The sequence below is a fragment of the Bombus huntii genome, chromosome 6 (genome assembly GCF_024542735.1).
Source record: "Bombus huntii isolate Logan2020A chromosome 6, iyBomHunt1.1, whole genome shotgun sequence".
In the NCBI taxonomy this organism is placed as follows: domain Eukaryota; kingdom Metazoa; phylum Arthropoda; class Insecta; order Hymenoptera; family Apidae; genus Bombus; species Bombus huntii.
This window is the reverse complement of record NC_066243.1, coordinates 15,266,790-15,285,112: the sequence shown is the minus strand read 5'-3', so window position 1 is coordinate 15,285,112 and position 18,323 is coordinate 15,266,790. Positions and strand designations below refer to the sequence as shown.

Sequence of the window (18,323 nt, the reverse complement as noted above, 5' to 3'; positions counted from 1 at the left end):
GTACATATACATTACATTTCATAGGAGAAGTTTAAAAAACTTTACCTGACATTTAAATATGTAGGAATAATAATCGAACTAATTTCCTCGCATCAAATGTTATCGAAGAGAATTTCTGCAACCAGCATTCATACTTTCATCACTAAGCAGCGGATTTTCGTGCATTTGTGAGCAATTTAAAGTGACAGAAATACACAGCGCATAATACAACGCACACAATAATATAAATATTGTAGAATAATATATCGTAGAAAAATATCCAAAGTATTTTAGTACTTTTTTACAACGTTTAATAAATGGCAAAATTTTCATCGCAGCCGATTCGCTAGATGCGAGAATATTCTCGATTTTCTAACGAGGTAGAATTAATTTCACGTTTCTAAAAAAAGTTCCATTTTTCTTAATAAGACCATAATTCTCTAGCCGCCCGAATTCCCGCGTTTTCGATTCAATAGCTAATACGTCAAACGATCTCCTCGCTTAGAAAGCGTACTCATCGGCGCAAATTACACCTCGAATTCCACTTTCATCTTTTATCTTTTTGTCTTTCTTTTTCATTCCGCTTTCACGTTAGCTGAATTGTCCGAAGCCTGGTTGAGCGAAATTCGCTCGACGAGCAATTTATTAAAAGATGGTCGCAGCATCGATACCGGCCAAAGCGAAACTTATAAAGCGTAACTTCAGACCGTTGAGAAAGTTCACTTGCCACTTTGACTTGGACGGCAAGCTGTTAGTATCGCGAATACTTAGCACAGCAGTTTTATCGATCTTTACTTGAACTAACGTCGGGCCTGCCCACCGTAATTCCGACATCGCGTGTTTCGGTCGACTTGAAGGCACGTAAGGTCCTCGAACTGATTCGTTGCTTCGCGAAAAATCCCAAGTATTCGTTCTACCTTCTGCGTTTCGATAGTGAAATAAGGAAACGTTCCGCTGGAGAACAGGAGACGCTCCTCGTTATTAAGATAAAAATAAGTTTAACTTTGCAGCTACCCTGCTGGCGCGAAATATCGAACACATATTCATACGACGTTAGAAAGGGATTCAATTCTTCTTTTAATGTATAAATATACACGCAGTATTATATTCCACATTAGGAAACTATCATCTTTTACGAATATACAGGGAATATATATTTTGTATTACGAGAAAGCTATCCCTTTCCGAATATAAAATAAATATTTGTTTAACATCAGAAGAAAAACATGTACATATTGATCTAGCCATTTTTCTAGAAATTGTTTGTCACGATATTAAAATATCGAAAGATAGGCGTAAGCTGTCTTTGATCGTTAAGGTTTATTGCATCCGCTAATCTATACTAAACTCAATTACACAAAAGCAGGACTTGGGTCACTATATCGAATCTACTCTGCGACCCACTTCGATAAATCACGTTTGCAGGAATGGAAAGCAGGATTCGTTCGACACCTATCGCTGTTCGATATCTGTAGCGAAATAATAATTACACGATCGTAGAACGGCAATGGAATTTTTAATATTTCCAAACGATCGGTCACTTCATCCGTGCATTATTACGACAACCAGCCGTTAACCTTGAGGTTCCTGTTACCGAGAGAGGGTCACGTTTAGAACTACATCGAAACGAAAGAAGCGGATGAACCGGTTCCACGTAGATCCCGTCCTATCAAACTTCGTTCCGAGTTCTCGGTATTGAAAATACGTGTTATATCCCTATTTGTCACGCTTCCTATTTGTTCTTTGTCCTGTTTTTATAGCTAGCGTGTTAAAGACCTTTAAACGCTATTATATCTATATAATTCAATATATTGCATGTTTATTCAGAATTGATCATTTCTTTTTACTCTGTTTGTTATTTTATGGGAAGGTTGATGGCTCTTTAGGTATATGAATTTTTAACAAATTGTCGGTGGATCGAACGTCGTGTTGCAATTTGATACGCGCAATTCTTCGCTGGCGGTGACATCTAGTTTTCAAATGGAATTTAATTGAAAATGAATTGGAAAATTCATTGTAAGAATTCTGGTGAAATACTTCCTGTCTACGATGTAGATTATTTTTCCAGCACTAAATTAACGCTACTTTAGAACTGATTCTGTCTCTTCTGTTACATTGCACATTTTTACCGCGCGCAACCTACTCAATACTGCACTTTATAACGAGTAAGCTCTAAACGAAAATAACTCCGCATTGAAATTTTACATTTTAATGTAACACGAACGTTTCCTACAGGATCTAAAATTAATAACTTTGAGAACATTTTTTTATAGTAAAAAAAGAAAGAATTGTTACATAAGCGTAATTGACTTTCACTCGCTATCGATGCTATCAGTACTATAAAAATTTTATATAACCGAAAAAGCTCTCTCAAACCGGTAGTTCCTTTTAACGCCACTTTTCATCCGTATTTTTATATACCGCAAGAGGAAATTCAATATCCGAGCAGGGTCATCGAACCGTTGAAGATTCCGTTCCGTCATCCTCATCCAACGAGATCCTTGGTAGGAACAGACGCGTATTTTTTTCCTTTATCCCCAATCCATCTTTTTTATCCTCGATCAAGATCCTTGAGAAGCGTGTATGCGCATTATCACGCGCTAAAAGTACAAAAATTATTTTATCTTAAAGACTAACGGACACCGTCCTTTTACCTTTCGATGCCAATCGAATTTACTTACGCGATGTTGCACAACGTGAAGTTGGTGAGAGGAAAATAATCGAATCGATTTATCGAATTCGTAGCAAAAGTCATCTTCTCCTGGTGCGCGAAATACCTAGAAACGAGTCAATGAACATAAAAGCGAGCGTTATTGCTGTTTAATCGTTGATTCTGGGCATATTCCGCGTCGCATATGGCGAGCTTGAAAGAGGATTATGTATCATGAACGTTCGTTAAATCTTTAAATGCCAAGTTTAGGACGAATATCGTCACCAATTCGAAGTAGAAATGGAAATTGACGAACGAGAAAGATTTTATTTCGCCACGCGAGACAACATCAGTTGCAAGGAAAGACGGAGGGACTACCAAGTAGGAAATGGTGGGGACCCTAGGTCCCTTCCTCTTTCACCTTCTCGAAAGAGGAACAGGTAAATAACTGGCCGCGATTTCTTTCCTTCGTGGATACGTGGCCGGGTGATACTAGCGCCGTGGTTGGTCAAATTCGAAACTCGCGATCTGTTCGCGTCGGGAAAACGAAGCGTGATCGTGCCAGCTGTGATCGTCGTCTGCATGCGGCGATCGACGCACGTGGTCGTTCGGATCGTTGGCAAAAAAGTTTTAGCGAATCGTCGTTAATCGTTACTCGAATGGAAAACCCTGGATTTAAGAGGTGAAGTTTTTTCGCGGCAATTTTCGATGTGTGCGACACCTAACTTCAACCAAAATTGTTTACGCGCGAGACGCGTGATTGGTCACCGTGCTGTTCACGAAAGTGAGACCAGCGCTTCCGACGAAAAACTTTAGTTTAATTCGTAGATCGTTACGGGGATAATCGCTGTGGTGTGATCTACGGATAAATTGTGCAAATGGTTTTATTAGCGGGACTGGCGCGGTTACGGTAAACAGTTTTTAGAAGGAAGTCGTTTTACCGGTAGCGAAGGAACAAAGACGCGATATCCAGTAAGAGGACGTTTCATTCGACATGACAAGCATTTTATCAACGATCTCCGATGCAAAGGATAATTAGACATAAAAACGTTTGACAATTTCGCAATGTCGTGGGAGTTTTCTATTTGCAACGTTAAATCTCGGTCGAACGAACTGGTCAAAAGTGGCTGTTTCGCGTTTCATTCGTCCGTTTATTCTACGAACCTTGCTGTCAACTAGTCTAACGTGATTCGATCGATATTGAATAAATAAAGAGATAAGCAAGTGAACGAATCGAATGATAATTAAATTTTCGCTTCGATACCTCGAGAAGAAAGAAAAACGAGTAACTCCGCTGACATGAAAACCGATATGCCGGACGTTAAACAGGACCAGGCTAAAGTCGAAGATCGCCGAGGTTCTTCGAAACAAAGTACGAGATCGAGAGTGTGTACGGGCCACGGTGAACAGGATTGCTCGAGTGAAAACGAACACGAGTTGGAGTCGCTGGAGTACGAGGAAGACGTTTATTATTCGAATTTAACTGCAACTCCCAGCTTCGACGACATAGACGAGCTGAGCGACGATGCGGACGAAATTATTGTCCATTGCTGGCGGGACTCGAACGGTGATATAGACGAGATCGTGGTTGACGATGCGAATCTATCGGTGGAGACGCAGTTTTTGACGCCTGACGGCGAGGACGGCGCCACTGGTCACGGAAAGAAAAAGAGGAAATCAGTTCGAGTGATATTCCAGGACTTCTCGAAGCCGTATCTGGCCAAGATCAGCAACAGCCAAAATTACAAGAAGTTCCTCGAGTTGGTAAAAGGTGCAGCATATAATTCGCGAGAATGGTACAGTCCGACGTATAAATTTGTAGCGGCACACGATTTAGAGAACAATTCAAATCACGTTGTTGTTTTGCCTCGAAGTATCGAGACCATTAGGTTATAAGTAACGTAAGAACAAATAAACTCCGGGCAAAACAATGTCGCCGCTACATATAACCGTCAAACGTAGACGAATTCGAATTTTCCGGTTCTCCCCCGACCACTATAAATAAACGGACGCGATCGCAAGGAAAGGAATTACAGTCAACTGACTGTCGATCAGTTATCAACGAATTATCAGCGATTTAATTAACGAGTCACTAGCGGTCTTATTTTACGACTTATACACTGTCTTAGCGAATCGGTTAGTACGAGCGTCTTTGCGAGCATTATCTGTATACTAATTTATCATTTTAAATATATTCGATGGTTTCAACAACGAGCAATCTCGTCCATTAAACCTTACCGACCAACCGCCCTCTACACATAAACCTCTACAAATTATTCCAAAGCGAAGTACATAATATCGTATCTTGTACCGGTTCTTCTCTCGAACGTTTTGTTCCTCGTATTCGGTAAAACAGTTCGTTATTATTTATCGTTATTTTTAACAACAACAGATCGATCGATACGTCGATCACATCGCCTCGTTGGATATGTGTGTTTCGATTATGAGATCCGGCGCCCTATAAATTTACGAGTGTTGTACATAATTGCGTTATTTACGGTCGAGATCGAGCTCGTTTAGATCGTGTGTAGATAGATGGCGGTCACGCGATGCGCTTGCGTTGAAAATTCCCAGCTGGACTAAAGTATTGCTTTAAATACACGTATTCGTTGCAGATTTATAGCTTATGCGTGTTTTAGACGTCCGATTGAAGTTCGAAGTAAAATATTTTTTCGGGGCCGGCTCCAAGCTGTTGTTTCACGGGGATATTTATCGCTCTTGCGCGAATTGTGGATTGGAACCGGTAGATGCATATATAAACGGCCATAAAAAGTAGAACGATGTTGCAAGATATGAAAGTGAGAACTATATCAACGCTTCGTGGTATTGCTTCCACGGAATACCGACGGGCAACGGTACACCAGGGTAACGTTACGCTACCATTTTGGTAATGACAAGAAACTACTTTTGTATTTTATTTAGAGGCAAAGGATGTTACTGTCGCGATAAATTTCCCTCGTGCACTTGTTCCGTCGTAAGAAAACATTGGAGAAACGAAGCAATGTCGAGCTTGTATCTTTTCGGCGGAAAATTTATATTTTTATGTTGCGAGTGCTGTATCAATGAAGATTTGCGATGAAACGCAACGCGTACTCGTAGGTTGATTGTATTTTTAGCTTTCGAAGCTATTATTTCGATAGTCGATGAATCTATTTTTTATTTCTATCTGTGTATGGTTAGGAAAACATTAATAGCACGAAGAACTATTTTTAAATAGAGTTGACGTGAAATTTATACGATGAAATTTGTAATTTTATGTAAGAAATTCACCGATTCGGCTCGTGATATATTTCTGAAACTTTAATCGAAAAATATGTCCTGAAATCTGTGACGCGTTCCTAAATATTCGATTCTTCTGAAAATAATGCTTTCCGATATTATCGACATTTTCGAAGCTACTTGCTTGTTTGTTACACTTCACGCGTCTCATCGCGTAAATAAGCGCTGCTTCTTGAATATTAATCCCTTAACGTCGGGCTTCGTGTCTCGTAGAAAAATCGTGTGTTTATATATAACAAGACGAGCCGCTTATCTAATCCGTTTCTTATCTTCGCAGCCTAAAATTCAGACATCGAAATATCTTTGAAACCGCTTCTCTTGTACCAGCAGAAAGACGTTTTATTGGTTTTCAAGGAATCGTGAAGATTGTTGCCACAAATTTTGCACGCTTTACGCGAAGTTTGTCTTTCACGGTGACTAATTATCACAGAGATTAACACTTTTACGTACGTAGTTTCACCAGATCGCTACTACGAAATAAAAGTCAGGAACATTTTAAAATAAATTTTATAACCGACTGCGAATCTTTCTTACTAAGCATCATTATTGAAGCGTTATTGGCATTATTAATGACTGCGAGGTCTTGTTTTTTCGTTGTTGCTGCAAATAGCAACTTCACCTTATACATGCTTTATTTTATTATCTGTCTTGTAAAGAAGACTATGACCTTTTGCCACAAGAAAGAGCACGTGTCAACTTATAATTATCTCAGGTTCGCGTCATTTTACAATCGTTGAAAAATCATATAAATCACAGATTAGAGACGGTAAAATTACTATCGTCGTGCTATCAGTGAAAACGTAGAAAAACTGCTTTATCCGCCGATTTCACGGATTTTCACGGCCGTTTTATTACTTTCACCCAGCGTAAATTATTTCTCACGTGAAATGCAGAGTTTCGCGATGTTATTGCGCGGAATTTCCGGATTTCCTTTTCGTTAATTGAACATTTTTAATTTGGTGCAATCGTTTACGTAAACCGGAAAGCCGTGCATATATATATATATGTATATCTCTTGATATCATTAGTGGCGCGTATTTTATATTAACTTCCTGTTTAAATATAATACGAGCCTTTTTAGACGCTTTTCTTTCGCTTTATCTTTATCCTGTCAAACAATTATCGATAGATACACAAGATTAGATACAGTTGTGCCAGGAAAAGCTAGATTCTAAAAATATCAATATCAGAAAACGTAAAAATCTGACACGATGATTTCATGAAAAGTCATAACTAACGTAAACAGACTACTGCAACAGCTAACATAACAACAATGTAACTAACTCTCTATGTAAGAAGAGACCAGCATCTGCGATTCGAGAGGCTATGACTAATCGTAACACGATCAATAAAATGGCAATGATCCATTCGCCTTCGATTACGGCGGTCGTACACTTGCGTAACTTTTTACGTCCTATTTTTATGATATCCGTGAGTCTGATCACGTTGACCGATTCCTCGATTTGGACCGATTATTCGTAATAAAATCGAGCAATGAATTAAATCGAATACGAACGATACTGATACGACTTGTCTTTTTGACTTGTCCAGTTGCATACATAGCATGTACAGTTTTATTTAGACGAACGAAATTTCGCAACTACTTAATTTACCAAATTTCTATCGACTGAATTCACTCGTTCAAAGTTTATATTCTACCGTACAGAGCTGACTTCGGACAGAATTGTTTAAATAATTGTTAAACAACGCTTTTGGTGTTTACTGTTCCACGCCTTTACCATTATGGAATCTAAGCTTATTTTGGATATTTTATGTATAATTTTTAACGTTCATGCAACGAAACCGTTTTCTCTAATGCTTTTCGGGGGTTTCAGGAGAAGACGCGACTCTTCACTCGGCCGATTACATCTCGCCAACGTCAGATAACGTAGTGAACGAGCTGCAAGGACTCTCTCTGGAAGAACAGAATCGCCAAAAGGAGGAATGGAGCGCGGAACTGGCCAAGGTACGTACTCGCCACGCTTTTTCATTCCGTTTAAAGCACTGAAATAGCTAGAATTGTGAAATATGACCAGCAAGAAATTCACCGGCTACAAGATCTATTTCAATTAATTCCGCGAAGACAGTTTTATCCTATACATACTCAAGGTCCTTATTCTTCTTCAACTAGTTGTATTTTTTCAAACACGTTTTCAAAGATAGAAGATGGATTTTGGAAAATTATTAATTACAACGTAAATATACGCACTTGTATTTCAAATAAAACGATCATGCTATCGAGCTACGATGGTTATGTAAATTTATAAAAAAATTGTAGCTATATTTTTATTCAACCTTTTAGACATCCTCCACATAACTATGGCTACTACTATTTAGTATATTTCGTTAGAGAACATTTGCCTTGAATCTTTAATTCCCTTGCTCATTGGAAAAATAATTCTCAATAGACGCAAACGTTTTTGCAATTATTAAATACAATAATTTTACGAATAAAAACGTCACTTTTATCGATTATGGCGGATTAATATTCACATAGCTCAATTCCCTTTATAAACTGCAAATAATATATACATTCGATATAGTTTTCTCGGATATTTTACGCTTAATTACCGAAAAGTCTCAGCGCAAAAGAGAAACTCGAGCATGAACGATTAACTATTTCGCGAAGAAGCTGAAGAAGCCGCGTGTCGTAGGTGGAAGAGGAGATTCAAACCCTGAGGCACGTGTTGGCGAACAAGATCAGAGTCTCTCAAGAGCTGAAGAGGAAGCTGGGCATCAGCGTTTGGAAAGAGATCACCGACGACATGAATCAGGGCTTGAAAAACGTTAAGGAGAGTCAAGTGTACGTTTTTATTCAGTCCTGCAGAAGCACGTACTTCTTTCTTTATCTTTCACCCTCATTTTGCACGAACGGAGTCTCTGGCTGGGTTTTTGCCAGCGCTGTCACGCGCAGGCTTGTCAGCAGCATGATCTATTCAACCATTTCATCGTTACGTATTTAATTGATACTCGATTATGTTATTTAATTTCGCTAAATGAGATACTTGTTTCGACCTGTTAATCGAACAGAGCTAGTCATTTATCTCTCGACGATTGAATGAAAGAATATTCGCGACGGATAAATTATTTAGCTAGAAAATTCTCTATTTCCTTCGTACGAATTACATTACGGTTGTGCTTCCCTGGATATTAAATCAATACGCTTCGTGACTCTTTGAAATCAAAAGCTTCATTTTCAGAAGAAAAGAAGGAAACACTATAAACGTCTGTGAATTGATTTATATAATACTCTTCTTCGCTTTCTTTACGCTTGTCATTTTTTCTTTGTAGTCTGACAATTTTTACGATACGATTAATTCAGCGTACTTTTTCAATGAAGTTCTTTGAAACGAAAAGCTGCTGCTTCGAAAGAAAAATATTATAAATGTCTATGTATTCTTTTTTTACATAGCAACCTTCTATTCTTCCTCTTCTATGCGTTTACCTGTGAAAATCGAACAAAGTGAAACTTCCTTTTTAAAATCGAAAGCTTCGTTCTCGTAAGAAAAATATTATGAATATCTTTGAACGTATTTACACAGCGACCTACTTCTCTTTCCCGTTTTTTTTTTTTTTTTAAATCGTTAAACAAAGCGAAACTTTTTAATACTATATCAATGAACGCTGCTGTGACAACGCCGCTACAGTACAAAGGATTCAACTTTTTGTTAGGGTAACTGAAAATTCTATCGAAGAGAGAGCCAATGTATAATTTCCAATTTACGTAGCAGTTACGGTTTAATTATACTGTAGCTGTTCTGTTAACAGGTTAATTTCGTTTTACCGCATGCTGCTGATGCCTGAGACTTCAAGCACAGTTACGAATGCCACACGCGAACAATTTGTGCGGTTCGAGCTAGAGCTATGAAAGCTTGTCGCTACTAGAAATGACGTCGAGGTTGCTGTAACTTCGTCCTTATCGGAATCGATGCGTAGTATTCGTGCCGTTCACGGGCCAAAACGATCAACTTTACCCTACGAAATCTTTAAAATTTCACCGCCAAACTATCTTTATAACTTCGTCAATTTTCTCTGTTAATTTTTGTTTCGCCATGTTGATCGAATTTGGCAAATGAACGGTTCGTTTGTCTCTTCGTAAAGCATTCTCAATTGTCGCGCAATTTAAGTAGATGTCCGTTGTTGAGAGATCCCATTTTGTTATTTCGTTCGACAGGTTTTTAAATCACCTGTAAAGATACCGCGATAGACGAAACGCATGCATAATACGTAAGTTTTTGTACAGTTACACGTGTATCAACGACTTACAGTTAGATGTGTGCGGATAGACAGAATTGTCATTGTATCTGACAGGTTTCAAACGGATTGAAAGAAACGGGGCGGGTTCGATTCTGGATTCTTATATCATCGTGACGAAGTGTCATAGTTGGGTATGATAGAAATGTAATAGAATACAGGGAGTGCCAGTATGTAATCGTAGTACAGTCGACAACGATGTTAATTCTATGGAAGCAAACAAATTCGAAATAATAGGAAAAGAATAGAATTAAATTTTCTCATACGAGCTTCCGTATCCGATAAAATCGAATTTCACTGTTTGTTTAATCGATTAACGCGAACTCGACTGATTACCAACTGGGCACGAGCGAGTAATTAATAGGAATAAGTAAACACGGGGGAATAAGTCAGGAACGTAAAATGAAATTTTTCTATGGCAGACTTCGTTGTTGAGAAAATGAAGTTGCAAACGTGTTTAGTTAAAGATTGCTCTGGAATCTTCCGAATTTCATTTTCTCAAAAACAAAACGTCAGACGAATAAATTTTATTCTACTTTCTCGATTTTATCCGGACTACATGGATATCCGCACTCGTCTAATGAAAGTTGATTTTTTAATTGCGCGTAAGGTGACGGCTGCCAGCCCTCCGTACCTTTTTCGTTTATTTTCTGCTACTTCTGCTCTTCAGACATGTAGAACACTTTTCTTTGACTTTTGGTTGGGTTCTCATTCAGTTATCAGAACGTCGGCGAGAAACTCGGTCAGTTCAGCAAGGCGGTCACCGAGAACACTTTGTAAGTACACAAGCAATCGTGTTATCCTTTCAGATCCAACATTTCTTCCATCGACTGTTAACCGTAATCGTCTTCGACTAAAATAAGCTTCTTTTCTTCTTTCCTTTCTTTTCTTTTCTTCTTTTTTCTTCCTTAGAATCCTCGACTGGTGTAGCGCGAGTCAGATCGTCGATAAACGAGCAATAAATAGATAATTGATCGAGAAATAGTCCCGTTAACAATTAAGGAACACACAGGGAAAACGTGCTTACATCGATATTATTATATCGTAGAAAATTACGTGATTACATAACTCGGATGAAGATCTTGTTAAACTCAAAGATACGAGCTTTTTAGAAACAGCTGATAAACGTAGTTTCGTAACAAATCAACGATATAATGTAACGACGAGCGATATTTCTAAAACGTCCGAGACACTGGTAAACAGTTGTTGCCACATATTTCAATAGGAAAATTAAACGATGAAAGAGAAATTACTAACATGAGATCGATCGATATCTCGAATTTCAAAATCGTTCCTCCGTGAGATGAATAAAACCTGTGGCTCCTGTAATCCTCCATTCGTTCTGCATCGCAAGAGTACCAAAAGCAATCAACGAGAAGTACAACGCGCTGAACGTGGAAGGACATACGTTACGTTTGCGAGCGACCTGATCGCGCCGCACCATTTGAGGGTTGTGTCCGAGAGAAATTTTGGATCACGATATTAACGCGATTTATACGTATTAGACATAACTTCCCCTTGCCACGATGTTCCCTTGCACGTTGTCACGCCACTCGCGCAAAATTCACAATGCTTCAGGTTGTTCTAATTGCTCTAACGTGGACGAAACGAAGTACGTACAGAGGCTCGAGAAATAATCAGATAGAAAAATAGAAAGGCACGCACCGCTAAGCTAATTAGTGTCCAAGATAGAAAGTCGGTGTATCGACCTCGGGTTGCCACGAAACAGCGTCTTTTGTTAGCCGCTTGCGTAGAAGTAACGATAGCAGAGAAGCATAAGCTTTTCTAATGATGGCAATCTAACGATGAGCACGGAGTGCTTGTGAATAACGCGATGTAAATGTGTGGTTACGAGATTGCGGAGCTTGCCGTGTGTGTGAAAGTAAAATGCATGACATATACATCGAGCTTGAGTCATTATCGAAGTCCCGAGCAAAAGCATCTGTGACCACGGACAACGCGACCTTGCCTGGACAGAACAAGTTCCGCGTAAAATGAATATTTATCATTTTCCTCCTTCCACAGATTCCAGAAGACAGAGTCTGTATTCAAGACCACGGCTGAGAAGACGACCAGCATTCTTGGCGGCTTCGGAAGTGGATTATCCATGAAGCTCGGCCAGATGCGTAACTCCGACAGCTTCCGTTCCCTAGAGGAACGAGTTGGATCTGCCTACGAGAACATGAAGGTTGTTACCGACGATTGAAAGAATTTTCCGTTTCTTTTTTAACCTTTTAGAAGAGCTTTCTTTAAACCTGTCGCGTTTCTTCGGCCCATTTCTAGATTGTTGATTTTTATGCGAATTTCGAGCGTTTCCTAATCTTGGCAAGATCTTTTTTGTCGTTTTATCCGTAGACAGCGACACATAGCTCCACCAAGTTTCGTTTAAAAAATGATAACACAAAACTTGTAAAGCCTGGCTTGTTAAACTGCGGGCCGTGACCCTCTTAGTTTCCTTAACGCGTCCACAATGATCGGAAGAAGATAGCTAAGACCCGATGTTAATTAAGATACGTTATTAGAGCCCCCTGTAAATGTTACGTTCTCATGAACCTCTTGGATTTTTATTCTACGTAAAAGATCGTACGCGTTGATACTTCTTAAAGATCTTAATAATAAAATAACGCGTGTCCTATATCGGATTTATACGTAATTTGAGCATATTACGAAAGAGAATGAAATAATGCGAACAAGTTGACTCGTTTCGTCTTTGGATACCAGGATTACGCTTTTAGACTTAATAGACGAATCGTGAATAATTTCGCTGTGTGAAATTTCATTCTTTGTGTTCGTTTTAATTTACGTGTATTCAACTTGTCCTTTTCAACTTGTGCATCGTGATCCTCTTAGGCTTCGAAATATTTTATTTTTAGACTGGCTGTTCTTAGTTAGTTGACAATTGTTTAATTTAATAGGACCACGTTGACGTATTTTATGAATAATGTTAACACTGATTTGCGTTAAACGAGAGAAAAGAAACATAGTACGCGAGTGCGTGTAAGGATGAACGGCGTCGTGTGTGCGTATGAATATGTGGAATTTTGCATTGATGAAAGAGCGGGTGAAGATGCGAGAACGAAGAACAAATGCGGATCGGATGACAGAGGTTAGTGAAAGAAAGAAATCCGGCTGTTTCGTATGTAACGGATTAATAGAACAGGGTCAACAGAGATTTGGGGATAGCTGTTTTGTAGCTTTTGAAAACCGACGCCGAAGATAGTTAATATCGTACGTTATGTTTCAGACGAAAGTCGTGCCTTCAAGATCCAGCTCAATGCAAAGCTTCAATGAGATGCTTCGAGACACGGAATCGTTACGCTCGGCGCCAACAGCTACCAGCCCGACCATTCCGGAAGACAAACTTCTGTCTTAGAGTTGGGCATCTCGAGTTTACATCGATTTCTGCCTCTTCTCTGCGTAACATGCTGACGCGTCGATCCACGATGCCGGTGTTTCGCCCTATGCTACAAACTATCACTTTCCACTGCGTATTGCTATTAATCAGGGCTATGCGATGTCGTCTACGTAATCGAACGTCTATTAAAACGAAACAAAAAAGTAAAAAAAAAAAAGTCAAGTCAGTCGTGGAAAATGAGTTGGCTTCGCGGATATCGATCGGTATGATGCAACGATTCGAACAATTTGTGTATTTTGGATGTTTCCTTGCGTGCACAAAGCTGTGTAGGACAGTGGACGTTGTTGGAAGCAACTTGATGTTTCTTCGTGATTTAATAAGTTGCACGATATGCCCTGTTGAGAACAGAAAAGCTAATTTGTGATCCTTTCTTTTCTTTAGTGATTATTTTTGTTTATTTTTTTTTTTTTTTTTTTACGGATTGATTTTTAGAAATGCGTGGAGAAATCTTGTTGATTTTTAACATGTGACGTTTCTTTTATTTTGTTTCTCCTTTTTCTTTTTTGTTGTTTAAAGAACATGCAGGATCTCTGTGTTAATTGATCCTTTTACGGTGACAAGCTTATCAGCGTTGTATCAATAGTTTGCGTTTCTTCGTATCGGGAACATGTTACTCAAGAAGATGGCAATTGATTTCTTTACTTTATCGAACTTATTTGCACTACAGCGATTTTAATAACGTATAATATAATATATCGTTGGATACGTACCTTAACGTTTAGCGGTTCAACCTGTTTTTGCACCACGAATTCGTGAAAGTAGGCACACACGCTTTGAATAGATATTTTACTCTGGTGGCGTTCTCGTCCCTTTCCGGATATCGATAATCTTAACATCAGAAACGATACCTCGATGTATTCCTATGACATACGAATTCTGACTAGCAATCTTCTTCGATAAGACTCGTGCTTCGACAATACTATCTATTTTCGTGTGATAGAAAATGATCGATCTGTATCGTGCAGTCTATTTGAAAATAATTCGAATTCGTGCAGTAACATTTGTAGAGTTTCCAGGATTACTTTACGCGGGACACAGGTGGCCGCCATTGTTTCACAATTATTCGATTCATCTCAAATATTCCCGAAAATATTTCTGAATAGGTATCTATCTTTGTACGTTGATAAATGTCCTTATAATTACGTTATGAAACATTTTATAACTCGTTGCATTTAAGCGAGACTAAATAACGATCTTAAATAACGAAGCTGTTACGGCTATTACGACCATGTAATTTCGTTCAAAATCGAAATCTTATCGTTGTGAGAATTAATAAACGCGATACTGTTATACATGTTCGCAATGAATCAAATTCTTCAGCACTATGCTTGAACATATAGAGAATGGTCGATAAGTCACTTTCCTTCCCATTTAAGAGCTTAATTCTTTTTTAAATTCTTATTTCAGACTTTTGAAAAAAATTGCAATGTAGAAGCAAGTACAAGTATTACAAAAAAAAAAAAAAAAAAAAAGAGAAAAGAATACGACCTGATTTCTTTTTGCGACATAACATTACACCAAACTGTAATCTTTACAGAATGCAATTCTTATTGATGTTCAAATCTTGAGTTTCTACTGCCCTAAAATCTGCTATTCTGATAATTGACACACCCATTGAATGAAAATGTACCTGGCATCTCTTTAAAATAGCGTTAGAACAATGGAGCGTCGATTTTGAAAATAATATTCAATAATTTTTATTCGTTGCTCCGTAATAATTGTCGTTATGATGGATGTTAACTTTTCTATTATAAATCTTCGAAAGTCTTTAAAAATTCGAAACAGGTATTTAAAGATATACAACGAAAAAGAGTTTTATAGAACCAATCGATGGGAAGGCGAGTTATGCGTTACACTATATTTAAAAAGAATTGTTTTTGCCTTGAAGAGTTTATGAGGATTATAAGGATGGCTTGGTACGGTAGTCAATGGTACAGCGAGGCTTCCCGTGTTCCGTGATCATTGAGCCTTAAGGACGACTTTTAAAGAAACACGTGTAAGACCGATCTAATTGCAAATTGTCTAGGAAAGCGAAGAATATTTTTTACTAAGCTCTAGAATGAAATTATGTGGCGCGGACGCGCGATGACCAGAGCGCGTTTGCTTGTTTAAGAAATTCGTTAATTTAAGAAGTCGGACACAGATATTATAAATGCGTATACATAAAGCATTTTCTGCCTATTTAACGAACTCTATATGTCATTGAAACTGGATCTAATCCCTGCGAATGTGTCGTAAGATCTGCGCTCGTATCGTCATCGACAACCTGCTACACGATCTACTTGTTCATATTGGAGAATAAATTATTTTGAAAAATGCTACACGTGAAGAGCGATTTTTCACCCATAGTACAGGGCGTGACTAAACGTTTGTTACATATTAAAAATCTATGTGTGCTTCTTAATTATATGGAACTTATTCGTACTTATAATGGCAATTTAATAATATATTTTTTATGAAAATTTCTGCAGTTTCCCTTTCTTTTGCTAGTTTCAGTAGGGTCTCTACGATTTCTAGTTAATTAGATAAGATTGTTCATTTAGATTAAGATTATTCCACGGAATATTATTATATATTTGACAATCATTTTCTACGTAATTCATTATACATTGGCACTGTGTGATTATTAATAGAAATTAGAAATAATTCTTTGTTTTATGATTGATTTTTTTCCCCTTTATACAGAATGTAGAATGTTTCAGAGTTTCTTTTTTGTGTTACATGATACAGTGTGTCATTGGAATAATCTTGCATATTGTTTAAGTATATATGTACTTTGTATGATATTTTAAGATTACCGTCCTAATATAAGAAACAATTTGTGGAAACTACTCTACTTTCGAGTGTTCCAGTTTCCTGCTTATAATAAATGGACCACTTTATAGACTATCTTAACCATCGTCTTATATATTTATTTTCAAATAAACCTTGTTTTTGTAAATTCATTCCTTAGTAAATTTCAGATACCCGAAGCGCAAGAAACGAATTACTGGGATTTCTTACTTATCATGGTCTTTAATGATATCTAAACAAGAAGTCGCATATTTTAGACAGAAAATGTAAAAATGAAATGTAACTTGAATACGCGCACGTGCGTATCAAATTCGCTCGGCAGCAGTAAACGGTATTCCGAGTGAAGTGAAATTTCTTTGGAGCTACTTTTCAAGTACTTTTAAAAGTACGAGTTCTGGTTTATATTAAACTGTAACGCAATTCTTTCTTTTTATTTACGTCTTTTACGAAACCTTTTATATCAAAAGAAGAAGTAAAAAAAGATGGAAAGCAATACGGCTAGGAATTTCCTAGCACACGTTTATCCACGTTCGTGAGTTTAAGCTTGTGTATCGTACTGCAGCTCGTGCAGAAACAGACTTCAACAAGAAAGAAGTCCTTGATTTCAATCGATTTCCTTTGAATAGTATTTCTGACAATACTATTTAATAATAACTATTAAATGAAATTATCATAGTTAAGCGTTTATCCTTAATACCCAAGTATATTAATCTCCAATTTTTGTATGACCGACAATATGCCTGACTCAAGTGAAAAATATTACCTGCAAATCTGATGCTTTCTAGTAACATGGAGTATGCATGGGGACGACGTGGAGTGCCTGGATGGATGGTACTTCACGATAAGGATCAGTTGGGAAGATACATACACGCAGCATTAAAAAAAGGAATTGGTCAACTACTTTATTGCCATTCTTCACGTGGTACAAAACATAGTTCGGGTGCGTACGAGCACGCTTAAGTACAAAACAAAAACGATCCTCTACAAGTAGTCTTCTCCAGCTGCATGGCGAGAGCAAACAAGTAGAAAGGTAAGAAACAGAGAAAGAGACAAGAGTAAGACGAGATGGAGCAGGGAAAGATAGAGAAAAGAAATTTAAAAAAAAAGAAGAGAGAGAGAGAGCTGTGTTAACGTTAAATGCATACATATCTGTATATGTATCTGTATACGTATAGAAACATGTGTGTATGTGTGTGTGTGTGTATATATATATTACGACTTCGTTAACAACATAAAATGTAATTATTCACATAACACAATAATCTGTGATCTATAATATTATAACGATCTGTCTTTTGTACTGGATAGGCCAACACGTACAGTTTCCTATATACATATAGTCGAGATTCTTTATTAAAGTTCCTTTCTTTCCTTGATCTTCGTTTAATTACCATATAATTCAATGAGAAAGAAGAATCCATTTATGAGTAACAAAGCGCGAGCTTGGCCTGTCGCTTTCTTTTCATCAGGCACCGTGCAGCCCCGTTTGAGTATTATTTAGTTTATTCGTTTAATTAATTATTTATATTGAAAGTATCTCGTAACAGATATATCTCGTTGCCATGGTAACCTTGGAATTGGGTTTGCCATCTCGACAACGGCCAACAGTATCGAAGTTCTCCGTTGTCCTTTAAGATTAGGCTTCGTATTAACTAAGGTATAGGGTGTGAGAGAAAAAGATGATACATATATATATATATATATATTTATCTATAACATATGTATATATCTATAAACACATGGGGGTGTAACGTTAAATTAAGAACGCAGTGCAGCGTAATTGGAAGGGATCGTTTTATAATACAACGGTACCTTGAGTATTATTCGACGTGAACAAATCGGCGCGACGGCTCTCTCAACGTCTGTCGTCGTTGAATCACGCGGTAACGATATAATTATGCTTACGATTAAGCGAATCACGAGTAACGATTGTCGTTGATGAATCGCAGTTGG

General features: G+C 37.8%; 1 protein-coding gene and 1 long non-coding RNA gene across 6 annotated transcripts in view; one reads left to right on the top strand and one right to left on the bottom strand.

The window, feature by feature from the left end:
* Positions 1-3,036, bottom strand: part of LOC126867176 (uncharacterized) — a 5,457-nt gene extending 2,421 nt beyond the window's left edge. Inside the window, exons 1-2 of the long non-coding RNA XR_007690165.1 lie at positions 2,661-3,036; positions 1-2,579 (exon numbers count right to left, since the gene is read on the bottom strand). The exon at positions 1-2,579 is cut by the window's left edge and continues 2,421 nt beyond it. This is a non-coding gene — a long non-coding RNA (uncharacterized LOC126867176). The remainder of the gene's footprint in view (positions 2,580-2,660) is intronic.
* LOC126867152 (tumor protein D54) overlaps positions 1-16,472 on the top strand; it is a 22,808-nt gene extending 6,336 nt beyond the window's left edge. The window contains exons 1-6 of one of the 5 annotated variants that reach the window (XR_007690154.1): positions 3,760-4,400; positions 7,744-7,874; positions 8,563-8,711; positions 10,833-10,938; positions 12,188-12,350; positions 13,407-16,472. Coding sequence is in view for 4 of the 5 variants with exons in the window: in XM_050621375.1 (XP_050477332.1) it covers positions 3,929-4,400; positions 7,744-7,874; positions 8,563-8,711; positions 10,879-10,938; positions 12,188-12,350; positions 13,407-13,535 (1,104 nt within the window). In the remaining variant the exon portion in view is untranslated. Of the gene's footprint in view, positions 1-3,759; positions 4,401-5,120; positions 5,495-7,743; positions 7,875-8,562; positions 8,712-10,832; positions 10,939-12,187; positions 12,351-13,406 lie in introns of those variants that run through there. The other 4 variants (XM_050621375.1, XM_050621377.1, XM_050621378.1 and 1 more) reach the window with 4 other exon arrangements.
* The last annotated feature ends 1,851 nt before the right edge of the window (positions 16,473-18,323 follow it).